The 14,792-nt window shown below is 34.6% G+C and overlaps 2 protein-coding genes across 3 annotated transcripts; one reads left to right on the top strand and one right to left on the bottom strand.

Moving 5' to 3' along the window:
• The first annotated feature begins 488 nt into the window (after positions 1–488).
• Positions 489–4,984, top strand: LOC127252359 (uncharacterized). The gene is made up of 8 exons (XM_051276513.1): positions 489–833; positions 1,757–1,849; positions 2,869–3,080; positions 3,675–3,819; positions 3,896–3,968; positions 4,046–4,192; positions 4,291–4,416; positions 4,637–4,984. The coding sequence occupies exons 1-8, from the start codon at positions 586–588 to the stop codon at positions 4,742–4,744; spliced, it is 1,152 nt and encodes a 383-aa protein (XP_051132470.1). The 5' UTR covers positions 489–585; the 3' UTR covers positions 4,745–4,984.
• Positions 1,850–13,594, bottom strand: LOC127252348 (uncharacterized). Of its 2 annotated transcripts, XR_007839068.1 has the most exons (16): positions 13,286–13,594; positions 12,506–13,217; positions 12,275–12,387; positions 10,500–10,710; positions 9,346–9,447; positions 8,741–8,774; positions 7,884–7,949; positions 7,722–7,786; positions 7,019–7,106; positions 6,855–6,920; positions 6,296–6,461; positions 6,014–6,097; positions 5,810–5,937; positions 5,386–5,589; positions 5,148–5,257; positions 1,850–2,019 (listed from the first exon to the last, which is right to left on the bottom strand). XR_007839068.1 is itself a non-coding variant. In XM_051276499.1 (15 exons), exons 1-14 carry the CDS (start codon positions 13,482–13,484, stop codon positions 5,422–5,424), a joined length of 2,202 nt encoding a protein of 733 aa, XP_051132456.1. In that variant the 5' UTR covers positions 13,485–13,593; the 3' UTR covers positions 5,022–5,257; positions 5,386–5,421. The 2 variants fall into 2 exon arrangements, 1 of the variants encoding a protein (XP_051132456.1); XM_051276499.1 differs by lacking the exon at positions 1,850–2,019 and having other exon boundaries at positions 5,022–5,257; positions 13,286–13,593.
• Positions 13,595–14,792: the final 1,198 nt, after the last annotated feature.

Genomic DNA, 14,792 nt, shown 5'->3' with positions numbered 1-14,792 from the left:
ATATTTTGGCGCTCGATCTCGTTCACGAACATTCAACAATATTTATTAGAAAAATTAAATTAAAAATTCTATAATTAATAAATATATATCTTTATTAATATTATATTTTATTTAAATTTATTAAAAAAATTATAATTATTATTCACGGAATTTAATTTTTAAAAATAAATAAAATAAAATTTCTTTTAATAAACTGAGTCGAGCCGAGCTCAAACAAAAATTTCAGCTCATATTTCTTAACGAACGAATATGAGTCGAGCTCGAATCCTTAACGAGTCGAGTTCAAACATGATAATCTCGCCTATATTCGGCTCATTTCCAGCTCTACCGTGAAGTCATGGTTCACGATACCTCCAGGTCCATCTTTTATTTTGTGACGGACTGAATATATTTTTATATTAGGATATTATTATTTTTGAATGGTGTGAAATAATGAACCATGTAACTTATCTAAATTCCATATTACTCGTAAACCGAAAATGAATATGAAGCTATGGCGTCGTCCAAGTGGCGTCAATTCCACCTCAACTATTTGCTTTTCCTAGTCGATATTCAGACTGCCACGCCAACCCTGCGTCTTCAACAATGGCGATTCCCAAGCTCGATTACCCCATACTCTGCTCGTCTGTGATGCCTCCCAACACTTCATTTACTGCCAAACCGCGCTTATCCAACAAATTCTCTAATCCCCGTGGCCGTGTGGTTTCTGTGTACTCTGCGTCGACGCGTAATGCCTTCTCTGTGTCTAGTTCTCTTCGGACTCGCTTCTCAGTTGACGACATTGAAGTCGGTGAAAGTGCCGCCGTGCCCCAACACTGTGAAATTAAAACTAGGTAAAAGATTACAATGCCTCTTGTTGTTCGTCGGACTACCTTTTGTGTGATTGAATTCGTAATTTAATATGGATTTTAGTAATTGATGGAGTATTTGCAGTTCTTTAATTAGGGCTGCTTTTCGGCGATTGCTTGTTGCAGCATATTGAGTTATTCTCATGGAAATTTGGATAGATTTTAGGTTTATCTTGCTTTTCTGTGGATAAAGGTCAATCCTTTTATCATTAAGATCTTGTTGCATGATTCTAATTTATACATAGCAAGTACAACAATTTCAGTTTGATCAAAACTATATATTACAGATGTTTCCTTTAAAAAAAATAATAAAGTTTCATGCATAATATAATAAAGTAATTATATCAATACATAGTACTATAAAATGACAAAAATATGTTTATTAGTCTCTTGTAATACAAATACAATGATATTTGTGGAATAAATTCAAATATTATGATATTTTTAATGTCAATTATAATGACTCACAAACCAAATGGCAGCCTTGCATCGGGAATGAGGTTATACTATAATTTTATATATAACAAATAGCTTTCGGGATAGAATCAAGACAGAACTAACATAAATATATTCCTTGTCTCAGTATCAATTTGAAACTTAGTAGGGACATAAAAACTTGCCTTGGTTCAATCCCACTTCTCAAACTGTACTGGAATTTTCGGAATGGAATGGCACTAATAATTCCAACCAGTACCTGCCCCTACATCTATCTCTTCAATTTCACTCCTAATTTTACTTCAGGAAGAGTATATATATTAGAATTAAGAGTAGCTTGCATTTGATATATTGGAAAGCCTCTAGCATTACCCATTTGTTAGTTCATTTGGTAATGCTTCTTGAGTTATAGGACCTCTCTACATCGACAATGTTCTTTGATGTTTGTATTTATTCATTGTGTTGCTTTGTAGCACATGGAAATGGAGGGGCTATTCTATCCGATACCAGTATTCTGGAATCAGTGGGCCTGCCATGGTGTTGGTTCACGGTTTTGGAGCAAACAGGTCTACACTGCTTCAATTTCACATCTCCACAACTGTATAATATAGGTATTATCACAAACTATAAGTGTAAGCTTGCATCTTTTATATCTACTTGCATTTGTCATTGCTCTTGAAGACAATATAAGATTTTCAGCTTGTAGTGCATGAGAGCTCTTGATGACACTCACTACCTGTTAAAATTTCGAATAACTGATTAATCATTTGTGCGAGAATTATATATATTGTGATCAAGTATCAGTATAGCAGTGTCATATTAGATTTGACTATTCCTTTAAAATATGATACTATAGTTATTAAAATTTTCTAGTAGAAACCTACTTTACTTGTATCATCTTTTTTCGGTACTCTTACCAACCAAGAGTGTGGAAATTTTAATTAAAATGTATAATTTTAACTGTTTGGACCAGTTTTATCCTGCATGCTATTCAGTACTAAGAGGTTAACAAAGTGAGTGTAGGGATCGGGCATCATGCACAAAGTGTATCAAATTGATGTACTTCTCTAAACTTTTGTTCACAAAGTTCTCAGAGATACTACAAAACACGACTGTATAATGTGATTTGCCCGTCGGCCAACATTCTCTCTTACATTTCAAACATGTGATGAATCATGTGATGCAACTGAACTAATATCATAGCATCAAACAACAATCTTTAACTGATGTTTGAATGTAATATAACATCTGTTATGTTTAATCAACTTAATTTGTTTAGAAAAATTAACTTATTCATCTTAATTTACATAAATTATTTCTGAATGTTTTTTAATAGCCAGTATGATCTAATAGATGTAATTGATTTGTAATTCTGTCTTAGCTATTCAATTCTGATTTTATATTTGGCAATTTTAATTTCAAAACTCGTCACCTTAACGGAATTATGTGAACCTCACCACATTGCAGATTTGTAACAAAATATGCAAAAAAATATCTGAGAAGTCTAGACATTTTATCATCTGATCTTTCTTATATTATGCGACGATTTAGTTTCATTTTGATAAAGCTTGCACTCTCTTATCAGTGAGCACTGGAGGAAGAATATGCCTGTACTTGGGCAGGGACACAGAGTGTATGCAATCGATCTTATTGGTTATGGTTATTCAGACAAACCTAATCCCCAAAATCTTAACATAAAGTCCTTTTATACATTTGAGACATGGGCAAGCCAACTAAATGATTTCTGTATGGAAATTGTTAAGGATAAAGCTTTCTTTATCTGCAATTCCATAGGAGGTGACCTCTTTTACCACTTTCTTCCAATAATTGAAGTGTTCCTTAACTGAGATTTGTGGATAAGTTCCATCAATCACTTGATAACCTAGTCTACCTAGGTTGTTCTTTCTGCGTGTGCAAATAAATCTCAATTGTAATAAATATAGAGATGGTAGCATATTATATTGTGTTACTTGAGTTATGTTAAGTTGAAAATCAAAATGTAAAATTAGATAGCTTATGCTTTTGAATAATTGACTTTATTTGAATTTAGAAAAAGCTTTGGTGTGTCTGGTTTTGTTCTTGTTCAAAAATAAAATGATCCTTGTAAGAAACTTAGAAATTGGCTATAACTGTGTACTTGATGGTAAATGGTAAAATGATTAGCTATGAAGGTTTCCCTCCGGAAGCAAGCGTAGTTAGACGTATTTTGAACAAGGAAGAGAGGGGACTTGTGGAGACAAATAGAATGATATTTATTAATTTACATGCATTCCTGCACATAATCTTTATACCTGCTGCCAGAAACCTCATATTGCTTTATAATATGTTAAGGTTATAGAATTCCATATGTGCAGTAGAAAAACTAAAATTATATTGTTATTCCGAATACAGGACTTGTAGGTCTCCAGGCTGCAGTCATGAACCCCGAAATCTGTAAGGGTATAATACTATTGAATATATCCCTCCGTATGTTGCACATAAAGAAACAGCCTTGGTATGGAAAACCTCTGATAAAATCCTTTCAGAGTTTGCTAAGGTGAATCAGGAACACTGCTCAGCTTCAATTTCACTACATCTTATAACATATTTCTTATATTTCCTCTTTACTGCAGAAACACATCTCTGGGTAAATTCTTTTTCAAAACTGTTGCCACACCAGAGTCAGTCCGGAATATTCTTTGTCAGGTTTCGGATCGTGTTCATTTTTTATCTTTTATTGTTCCGTTGTGCTTAGGTCCTAATTGTTTCCATATGGACTTCAGTGTTATCACGACACATCCCAGGTTACGGAAGAATTAGTTAAGATAATTCTGAATCCTGGACTTGTCGATGGCGCTGCAGATGTGTTTCTTGAATTCATTTGCTACTCAGAAGGACCTCTTCCAGAAGAACTGATTCCTCTAGTGAAAGTACCATAATTTAATTATGGAGAACTAGCTCCCTTCCAACATCTTTCGATCAAATATAATTGTTTTTGATTCACGACATTTCTGTTTCGTTGTTCTAGTGCCCTGTATTGGTGGCTTGGGGCGACAAGGATCCTTGGGAGCCAATAGATCTTGGGAAAGCTTTTGCAAAGTTTGATACTGTCGAAGATTTTGTCGTGTTACCAAATGTTGGCCACTGTCCTCAGGTTTCTTCCTCTCTTTTGTCTTGTATCATAAAGCGTTTTTAAAGATTCTAACCAATTTGGTATTCTGGAAGTTTCCTTATGATTCTGTTTTATCCTCCATAGTTTTGAGCACCTAAAGTTCATTCCATTGATCACAGTGAACTATATTTTTTTGTACATCTTGAAACAGTCTTTATTTATTTCTTGTGAATTCTTTGATAAATACTGTTTGATCTTGAAGGATGAGGCCCCGCATCTTGTGAACCCACTGATCGCGGCATTTGTGGCTCAACATGCGCCGCCAGCTCCTCAACTATCCCCTGCATCTTCCTCTTCGTCAGCATCATGAATACTGGTAACCTTTCTAGATGATGCTCAGGCAAATATTTCATTTGTATGTGTAATATATATATATATATATATATATTTATATTGTCAAATTTAGTGAATAAATTGGATTTTGCCACCCAGGCTGGGATTATTTCCCCACTTTTTTTGGTTTAATTATGATTATGTCCACGGAAATTAGAAGCAAGAAATGATTTCCTTCATGTTAATGGCAATGTTTTATAGTTATGAATTATATTTACTTACTGGCAACATTAAGCATGCAATTTGTTCAAACATAGTATAAATATAATATTTTGCTAGCAAATAGATTTGTGCAAGTCTGTATATATATATACATACATATGTGTGTGTGTCACAGAAAGATCGAATTGCATCAAATTGATTTGTTACTAAACACATACCTGATGAGTGTACGACACACCATAATCCAATGGAATTTAATTTGATATCCAAAAAGTGTAACAGAGGTCAGCCATCAACAAGGACATCAAATGTACCAACTCAGGTCAAGCTGCAAAAAAAAAAAAAACATCCACACCCTGAGAATGAGCTTGTTTTGCATTTAAGATATCGGTATTATACTGTTGATATAAGAAATAGATATTGTGCAATCATGAAAGATGGATATGAATACAATACAGGCAAACAAGGAAGCTTAGAGCCACCGGGCTATGGCTATTGAAGTGGAAGTTGTTCCTTGAGATATGGAACTTCTACAAGTGTCCCCATGATCCCATCACTAACAGTTACCGAGTCTCCCACTGAGGCAGTCCTCTTGACATAAGCTAATCCAAAATGCCCCGAAGCTTTCGTACCAAGTGTAACACTTGTTAGTTTACCAACCTGCAATGTCCATCAGCATTGCTAACTAGTTCAACATTGTTAAAGTCGACAAAAAATGGAAGTGATCGATGAAATTAACAATATCATGTTGTCGGCGAATATGCAAGTGTGTGTGTAGGTCCCTCATAGCTTCTTCTAAGGCATTATTTCTCCTTTGGTGTGATTTGCAAGATTCTCTTTAATCAGTAAAAAACATTCGACATTGAGAAGATGCCACTACCTTCTTGCCGTCCACTGTAATGACACTTCCCGGTTCTGCAGGAGATGACAATTGAATACCCCACAGCCTCTGCTTGACTCCATCATAAGTTACAAGTCTCGAAATTGTCTCTTGTCCTTTATAACACCCTGCAGAAGAGTTCGGCGTCAAATACCCATGCCACCATCTGTAAAATGAAATGCTTACATGTAGTGTTGCTGCTACCTTTATTCAAAGAAACAGCATTCCACAAACCAGCCTCTAAAACATTATATTCGTTAGTTAGTTCTTTACCAGGAGCAGGCCTTCCTGCCATATAGAAGAATTGAGTTTACAGCTGAGCAAATATGGAGCACATTAAGACCACTTGCTTAAGAAAAAAGGCTGTCCTAACACATCACAGCAAAGACGGATCATGTAATTGTTTGCTTATTTCACCTTAGTTCAGATTATCAGCAAAAAAATACATTTTGAGAATGTGGCCTATGATAAAGATCAGCTATATACCTCGTAGAATCCGTAATGTCTCCCAAGCACTGGGGCTCATATGAATTGCACCTTGATCTAGAAGGGCTTTCCAGACAGTGTCTGCGGCAGCTCGTGACATCATGATTGTGAAACCTGTCTGTGAAATGATGCTTCCTACTGCCACAGTTAATGGCATCCCACTAACCTGCATGAGGAAACAAATCCAAATACACTTTATTAAGAATAAAGTAAATAAAAGAAAACAAAATGTGAAACTATAAATTATAAAACTAACTAAAACAGCAAGCATTTTCATCAAATTTGGGCGAAAAAATCATCAACTTAAAAGATTTGATTAAGTTAGCTGCAAAGACTAGATCTCAGTAGTCACAAAGTCATTGATGTAGGTTGCTAGAACATTTGAACTTATATCATGGATCCTCAAAAGAATCCCATGATTTGTTCCAAGCAATATAGAAAGCCATTTATTACAAATAAAAGAAATCTTCTGAGAAGCTTATCGGTAAATTAGTCTCTATGTGACCAATATAGCATGTGATAAATGTGCATGCATCAGTATCTACAATCTCAAACTTACACTGTAATGTTTGTGAGTGCCATATGGTTGTCCAACAAGATCACCTAGATTCAATTCCTCCATTATCTGTTTCCACATATGATCAACCAAAAGATATGAGGGCATAAAAATTAAAGGGGAAGTGCTAGTCTTCATATATACCAAATTTACCACAAAACACATACTGTGCTGCTTTTAGGCCCCAATAATGCAAACATTCTAGTCTGGTTAGTGATATCTTGAATTTCCACCTTGTCAGAGAAAAATATGTACCTAGAAGATAGTATATTAGCAAAATGCACAATGTTCACATGGTTGTTCAATGCAGATACAGCAATGTGATCAGAAAAGACATTCAGACTAGTCATAATTTTCATATTTCAGAAACTGGGTGGAATAGATTATAGAATAAAGATCACCTTTTCTGAAATCAGCATCGATAACTTTTATTCAATAACAAGTGTGAAGTGTACTTTAATAACTCCAAAGAAAGCATATCAATCTTAAGATATGGGAGTGGGACAGAGTAAATAATATCCTTAGCACGTCGATACGTTTCAAAGCATGGACTTTCTCCTTTTAAAAATAAATAAATAATAACAAATCTGGGCTGTTTGGTTTTGATTTGAAATTGGAGGTTTGATCAGAGTTTTGATTTAAATAATATTTTGATGTGATGTTCTGTTAGAAAAAATAATATTATTTTATTGGAAGCTGTAAAATAGAGAAAGACTTAGCAATACTCATAATAGTAAATGAAGAAATGAAATTCTCATATATTTGTCGTTAGGAAGGAAAGGGGTGTGTGGAAAACTAATATTCATGTCTGGAAAGTTTAAATCAATACAAACGGAGTAAAATAAAAAAGATAAGGAACATAAAACATACTTGTTCAGCATTTCAGCTATGCTCCCGCAAGTCATAGGTGAGACCACCAGCAATATTGCATTTCTCTGTTCTCGTAAAATGGTACAAATTATTATCATAAATATAAGAATGTGACGCTATTGAAGTTTCAATCACTGAGTTGAGATGATAAATCAGGATTACCATGACCCATGCGTGGGAAATATCAATTGTTCGAGCAGTTGCAGTCACAAAAGCTGTGTCACACCCCTACAAGATTACGAACATAATTATGACATCATGTTAACCTTGGACAAAGGGAAAAAAACTGATAAACTCCCAGGGACTACCTGGCCATCTACAAGGCATTCAAAGTTTGCAGTAGTTTGATTGTGGAGAAACTGAATTCGATCTTCCCCACTGACTTTATCAGAAATCCAAAATCAAGGATAAGCTTTCAAGTAACAGAAGCAGCATACCATGATTTTGTTTGAAATTCAGACCTTATTTTAATTGTGTGCTGGAAATGTTTTATTGTTTCCACTAGGATCCTTCTTGATAACTTATGAAATCAGCATACAGTAGTAATTGCAATTATTTTAAGTTATCAAGGTTGCTCAGTAGTTTACCTTGTTCACATAAAGTACTAATAAATTTGATGTCCCATATCCATACTTTTAATCATTCAACATATTTACCGCAGACAGTTGACATACGAGGGTTTTAAAGCACATGAAGTTTTGTTCATTCTTTGAAGCTACAAACTCCAAAAAGGAAAAACTAAAAAATAAAAACATCATCCCGTCAAAGAGGGCATACATTTATAAACTTGTCAAGATATTCATCATCTTGCGGAGCACATTAAACCAGTATTAAAGAGTAGGGGAAATAATAGAACCAAAGGCATTTTTGTACCTAATGTGTTTAACCTCACTTGAAAGTTTTAGTTGTGACACAATCATACAATACAACTACAACAACACAATAAAACTAGTCTTTTCATCAATAAACATGCTTATCTAAAAGATAATAAGAATCGAAGCAAATCTGGAAAGAAATACCTCGTATTCGGCCATAATCCGAAAGATCAACCACCTAAAATTCATGATGAAAATATAATTAGTCAAGATAAAATGAATTCGATAAAAACATTCTTGAGGCGTTAATTAGCAAGTATGATGCAGCTACACATCCGATACAAAAGTTAACAAAAGGATTCTTAACACCTAACTATTAAGAAACAAAAGATAGGATTCTAATGTAGTTGTATGATTTAGCAAGCATCTATGATGATGGAGATGTACAAAAGAATTGTTACAGAAACTCAGATGAACACGACATAGAGAATCTGCACTACTCATAATGCAAGTAGTTTAATGTGAATGGCAACTATATAAATATATATATGCGTGTGTGTGTGTGAGAGAGAGAGAGTGACTGTGTGTGCGCTTGCAATAAGTCTAATGTGAATCCAACTATGTATACGCACACACATACATACAAGTCATGCGATGATTCTTTATCATTACTATCCTTCCTTTTCCGTATCAACAGTACAAATTCTTTGTGCACTAGCATATTGCTACTCAGTGCTTCAATTCAATTATTAGTCAACCTAATGATGGAAGATATCAAAACATAAATATAAAATCTAGAATCAACACACCGCAGCACCATTATCAACTGCATCCAATGCATCATCATCATCGCCATATGTAGTTGCTTTCCTGTTTTCCTGTGGTTCAACTTCCACAAGAGTTGCAGAATCCTGAAACAAACCAAGGATACTGCCACTCACAAATCCACCCATCACAGCATTTATAGATATATTTAACCTATATAGTAAAACGGAACCACGCACATTTTTAAACAACATTTCAACGGGGCTACAAACACACATAATATAAAAATAAAAAATGATGGCTTAGCATTTTGCCCTATTCAAGTAACCATGCACATTAAGATCAAATACATTCAGCTCCCTTATACTGGCAAAAGCCCGGCGAGTAGGATCCAACCCATTTATTGTATAGAAAATTATCTCACCATAACAATTTGCAAATAAGTAGCAATAAATCATTAATCAACCACAAAGATGGTGACTGATTTCTTTTCCTCTAACCTAACACAATCTTTGTTAAGAGGTATTCTACAACAGAAACTTACTGCCCAAATTCAGCCAAAACTTGCAGCCTAAAGTCAACTGAATTTTGCTGCTGCAAAATCTCCTAACCATACGGCTGCAATTACCCCAATTACTCGATTGTAATTACTTGTAATTTAACTACTATTATACACAGGAGCTTTATAAAGCTGCCTTTGTGAATAATAAAAGATATACATCAAATCCTAAGCATTCTAAAAAATATTTACAATTTTTTCCACTGTATATTCATAAACTCTTAACTGAAATCAGAATCTTTCTATCAACAAATGTGAAAAGTAGCATCTGATCCCTCTGAAAAAAGCAGCATATCGCCAGAATCAGCCACAAATTCCATTCCATGTGATAACGAACTATTGCACCGCAGTCAAATTTGAAAAACGAAAACAAAAAGGCAGTGAACAAGCTCACTCAAACACCCAATCCTCAATTTTACCACAATCACAATGGCGTTCAGCCGCCCTCACCCATCAGGCTATCAAGCCAGCTGCTGAACAATACAATTGACAAAACTGCATTTTGTAGTGCGTTAACAAATCTCAATTCTCAACTCAATGGTGGAAAATGAAACTGCATACATCTTTGGCAGGAAACAACTGTATGACATCGAATCAAAATTAAAGCCAGTTGAGATTGAGGTCATAGGGAGGGCTTACAGCGAGGTCGAAGTCGATGGGAGGAGGGGAGAGGTCGAAAGGCATCGCGCGCGAGAGAGAAAGAAACCGCCTATCCTTCGTCTGATGGAATCGAGTAGCACGGTTCTGCAGACTGTGCAACGGCGGCGCGCCGAAGGAGCGGCGGGGATGTCGTGTACATGAAATGGCAGCAGCGGAGAGGGCGGACGACATCTTCGTTCCAGGCGTACGGCTGCGTCTCGTCGGTAAAATTTTGAATATAAAATGAATTTTCAGTATAACAAAAAATAAAAAATAAAAATAAGTATTTAATTTAATATTTTTTAAAAAAAAATTTAAATGAAATTCTACCAAATATTCCGAACAAACACACCACAAATTCTGAAGTATTCTTGCTTGTTCCAATAATTTATTTCAACTGTACTTATTGAAATCAATTAGAAAATGTTAAATTATAATTAATTCTAAATAAAAAAAGCAAGGAAATATATTAATGATAATAATAATAATAATAATAATAATAATAATGGTAATAAGATATACATTTTTGGTAAATATCTTGATTATCTTTGTAACAATTGTCACATTATTTTCACCCCTCAATGATGATTAATGACCGGGCATATCATTAATATTTAGGTTTTGTTTATATACCAAATTTTTATTTTTTTAAAAAAAACGTTAAATATATTTTTGTCTTATAAAATATTAAATTAAATAATAATTTTATTTTTTTTTATTTTTAAAATTTCAAAAATCGCGGAAACTTTTATCCAAATGGAGCTTCAGTCTCCAATTCTTCGTTACATTGTTTAAAATTCAATACTTTGATCACAATACACTTGATATGTATATTACATATTTTAATTGCATTTTAAATTACTTGATCTATAATAAATCTAATCTTAATTGCCTACTGTATATAGAACATAAGACATTACAAGAAAGAAAAAAACATATAGCAAATGAACTAAGGGTGTGTTTGTTTGGGGATTTGAATTTTGAGTTGAGATTTAAATAGTAAAACTTTTAAATTTGAATAGTTATACGATTTGATATAAATACGTATTGATGTGTTGTTTTGAATGTAAAATTAATTTTTAGTATAATATAAAAAATAAAAAATAGGTGTTTAATTTGATGTTTTTAGGGGAGAAATGAGATGAATAGTTGATTGGAAATCTAATCCCCCAAACAAACACTCCCTAATATGATAGTAATCCATACACTTGATACTATAATAAATCTTAACAAATATGCTGTGGCTACGGTAGTGAATTTAAAAAATCTAATCACACAATGTATTAACAAACATCACACGATATTGTTATAAAAAACACATCAAATATATTAATATAATACGAACACATAATATAGTTTCAGTGCATCCAATATTAATTTTATCACATAACATACTCTTATACAATATACACAAAAATTCATCAATTGTAATACTTCCCTAACAAATAAGATATACTCCCTCCGTCCCAAAAGATTTGTTGTGTTTTTTCATTTTCGTCTGTCCCAAAACAATTGTCTTGTTTCCTTATTTAATAGTCGTGGTCCCCACTTTATAACAAAATTATTCATACTTTTCCATACTACTCCTAATTATTACTCTAGCATACTCTTTAAAATCCTTAAAAAAGTAAAGGTATTTTAGTAATTTACATTCGTGGCCATTTATAAGTGAAAATCGAAGTAAAAAATCACCCCATAATTCATGAAGTAGAAGAAGGTGAGTGACAGGCACGTGACATTTATTCATTTATTACACAGAATTAACTAATTGCCACCTGACTTGAAACGCCTCACCAGTGCTGGACTCACATTGAGCGCCGCCACTAGGACCGGCTCCGACAATGCCTTCCACGCCGACACGTGTCCTGCCAGCTGGCCCCACTCCGGCCTGCCGTGTATATATATACATAAGAGATAAGGGATAGGGTATGTTAATGGAGACAGAGTCCAGAGTCCGGTCTGTTAATTAATTTTGTCTTCACTTAAAGATTACTTATTATAATTACCTTGCTGACGTGGACACGCTGAAAAGCTCGATCCCATCTTCTCCGGCGAGAATGGCGACGGCGAAGAACGGCGGCACAACGAACATCTCATCCTCCAGCGCGGCGGCGTCCAGCGCCGCCGCGCCGTTGAGGCCAACGATCTGCACGCGCCCGCCGCCTCTGACGACGTAGATCATCCGGTACGTCGCGGCGGTGCTGTACGACGGCTCCGCCGCGAACCTCCCGGCGGCGGCCCTCACCAAGGCGGCGCTGAGGCCAACTTCATCCAGCAATCCAAACTTCTCCCCCGTGATCTCCACGCGCGGCCGTCCCTGATCAATCCCACCCTCCAGATTAAACGCGTGCTCGCCGACGTCGCAGCTCGATTCGCGCGGTAGCCGCTCGTCGCCGGCGAGCTTCACGAGCAGCGGGTAGGGCTGGCCGCCGGCGACCTTCTCGGCGTCCGGCGGGCTGAGGCCGTACATCTTGGCGACGAAGTCGGTCGAGAACCCTCGGAGGACGCCAATGGCTCCGGCGAGGAAGTAGTAGTCGAACATTCCGGCGGTGTAGGAGCGGCTGCTCTCGCCGAGGAAGACGAGGACGGCGGCGCCGTCGCCGGCGTTGAACCACCAGGAAATGGTCCCCATCGGCACGGGGATGGCGTCGCCTTTCTTTATTACCACCACTTTCTCGTCGGAGCTGTTTGGGGGCACCAATCCCACGGTGCACGATCCTATTATATATATATATGTATGTATATATATTAGCAGAAAATTAATTAATTGATTAATTAAATTGGACCTTGGGTGACGTAGCCAATCTTGAAAGCGTCGGCGTAGTGGGGTAAGGCGTAGCCGCGGCGGTGGAGGACGAGCTTGCCGGCGGCGAGCTTGGCGGTGGCGAGCACCGGCAGGGTGGCGGCGGTCCAGGCGTAGTACCCGCCGGCGTCTCCTTCGAACACGGCCGTGTCGGCCTTCTGAGGGGAGATTTTCAAATCCATGGTAAGTCGAATTATTTTAGAGAGACGGATTAAGTTGCAGTCGTAACTCTAAAATATATAATGGCAGAACTATTTGGTCCATAATCATTTTCAAGGTATATTCAAACACCTTCAACTCATAAATTTAATTTATACGTGTTAAAATATTTTTATTTTAACTATAATTCTATTTTCATTAATATTTGTTTAAATATTTAATTTTTTTTATTATTTTAAACAATTTTTATATTTATAATTTACAATATTTTTTAAAAAACTTTTAAAAAAACTAAAAAATATTAGAAATTAAAAAGACAAAAACAGAACAAAAAACAAAAAAGGCAACATCATTTTTTTGGGTTGCTACTTGGCGTAGAGGAGGTAACCCAAATGGCCTCATGACTTTTTCTTTTTTATTTTGAAATTATTATTATTTTTTTAAAATATATGTAATTTTCGTTTTAATTAAAAGTATCTTTATGTATTTCACATTTTTTTTAATTATAATAAAAAATAATTTTATTTATTAATATTAAAATATTTTAATATTTATATAAATTATAAATATATTATTATTCACAAACATAAAGTATATAAGATAAGATATTTGTACGGCCCGCACAACCCTAGAGAACGAACAGGAGCACGGGCTAATCGTAAATTATATTACACAGTTTCACTAAAGAATAATATTATTATTTCTTTATAATATTAGAAAATACATTCGTTTAGAAAAGAGAAATTATATTTTAATTATTACTCTCTTCGACCATTTTCAAAAGGTAATTTGAGATTTTATATTAGATTCAAAAATAATAATATTTTATTGATCATTAAAAATATAGATGAAGTTTTGATATTTTTGCTATTTGATTTTATATAATATATAATATGTAATTTTAAGTAAAATTAAAGGTATTTTGATATTAATATATAATTATTTTTACTTTATTTTTTATTTTTATTTTTATTTTTCTGAAACTGTAGCAATTTCCCTCTAACTGAATTTTTTATTTTTGGATTTATTTAGTTTTTGTGGTATATTTTTAAAATATACTCCATCCAAGTGGGATCTTGAAATGATTTTAAATGAGACAGCATTTTTGTTATGAATGGATAAATATTCTATTTAAAAATAAATTTAAAAGATAAACTTTATAAAATTTACAATTTTAAAAAAGATATTACGTTAATGCGAAAATTTAGTCAAATCATACTGATTTGACCCATCTAGTAATCAACACTCTAACTTAAGGTATTTAACACAAATACTTCATTCAATCAAATATATATTAATATAATATAATATTGATTGACTATATATAAAAT

The sequence above is a fragment of the Andrographis paniculata genome, unplaced genomic scaffold (assembly GCF_009805555.1).
Source record: "Andrographis paniculata isolate CXL003 unplaced genomic scaffold, ASM980555v1 Contig12END, whole genome shotgun sequence".
NCBI classification, from domain to species: Eukaryota; Viridiplantae; Streptophyta; class Magnoliopsida; order Lamiales; family Acanthaceae; genus Andrographis; species Andrographis paniculata.
Note: the sequence above shows the minus strand (reverse complement) of the source record. Positions and strands in the feature narration are given on the sequence as shown.

Excerpts from the sequence above, each read along its gene's own strand:
- LOC127252359 (XM_051276513.1), top strand. The coding sequence starts at position 586 with ATGGCGATTCCCAAGCTCGATTACCCCATACTCTGCTCGTCTGTGATG. Across the intron at positions 1,850-2,868 it reads CACGGTTTTGGAGCAAACAG|TGAGCACTGGAGGAAGAATA; the intron begins GTCTACACTGCT and ends CTCTCTTATCAG. Across the intron at positions 4,417-4,636 it reads ATGTTGGCCACTGTCCTCAG|GATGAGGCCCCGCATCTTGT; the intron begins GTTTCTTCCTCT and ends TTGATCTTGAAG.
- LOC127252348 (XM_051276499.1), bottom strand. The coding sequence starts at position 13,484 with ATGGATTTGAAAATCTCCCCTCAGAAGGCCGACACGGCCGTGTTCGAA. Across the intron at positions 6,462-6,854 it reads GCACTCACAAACATTACAGT|GTTAGTGGGATGCCATTAAC; the intron begins GTAAGTTTGAGA and ends TTCCTCATGCAG. Across the intron at positions 5,590-5,809 it reads TTACAGTGGACGGCAAGAAG|GTTGGTAAACTAACAAGTGT; the intron begins GTAGTGGCATCT and ends TGGACATTGCAG.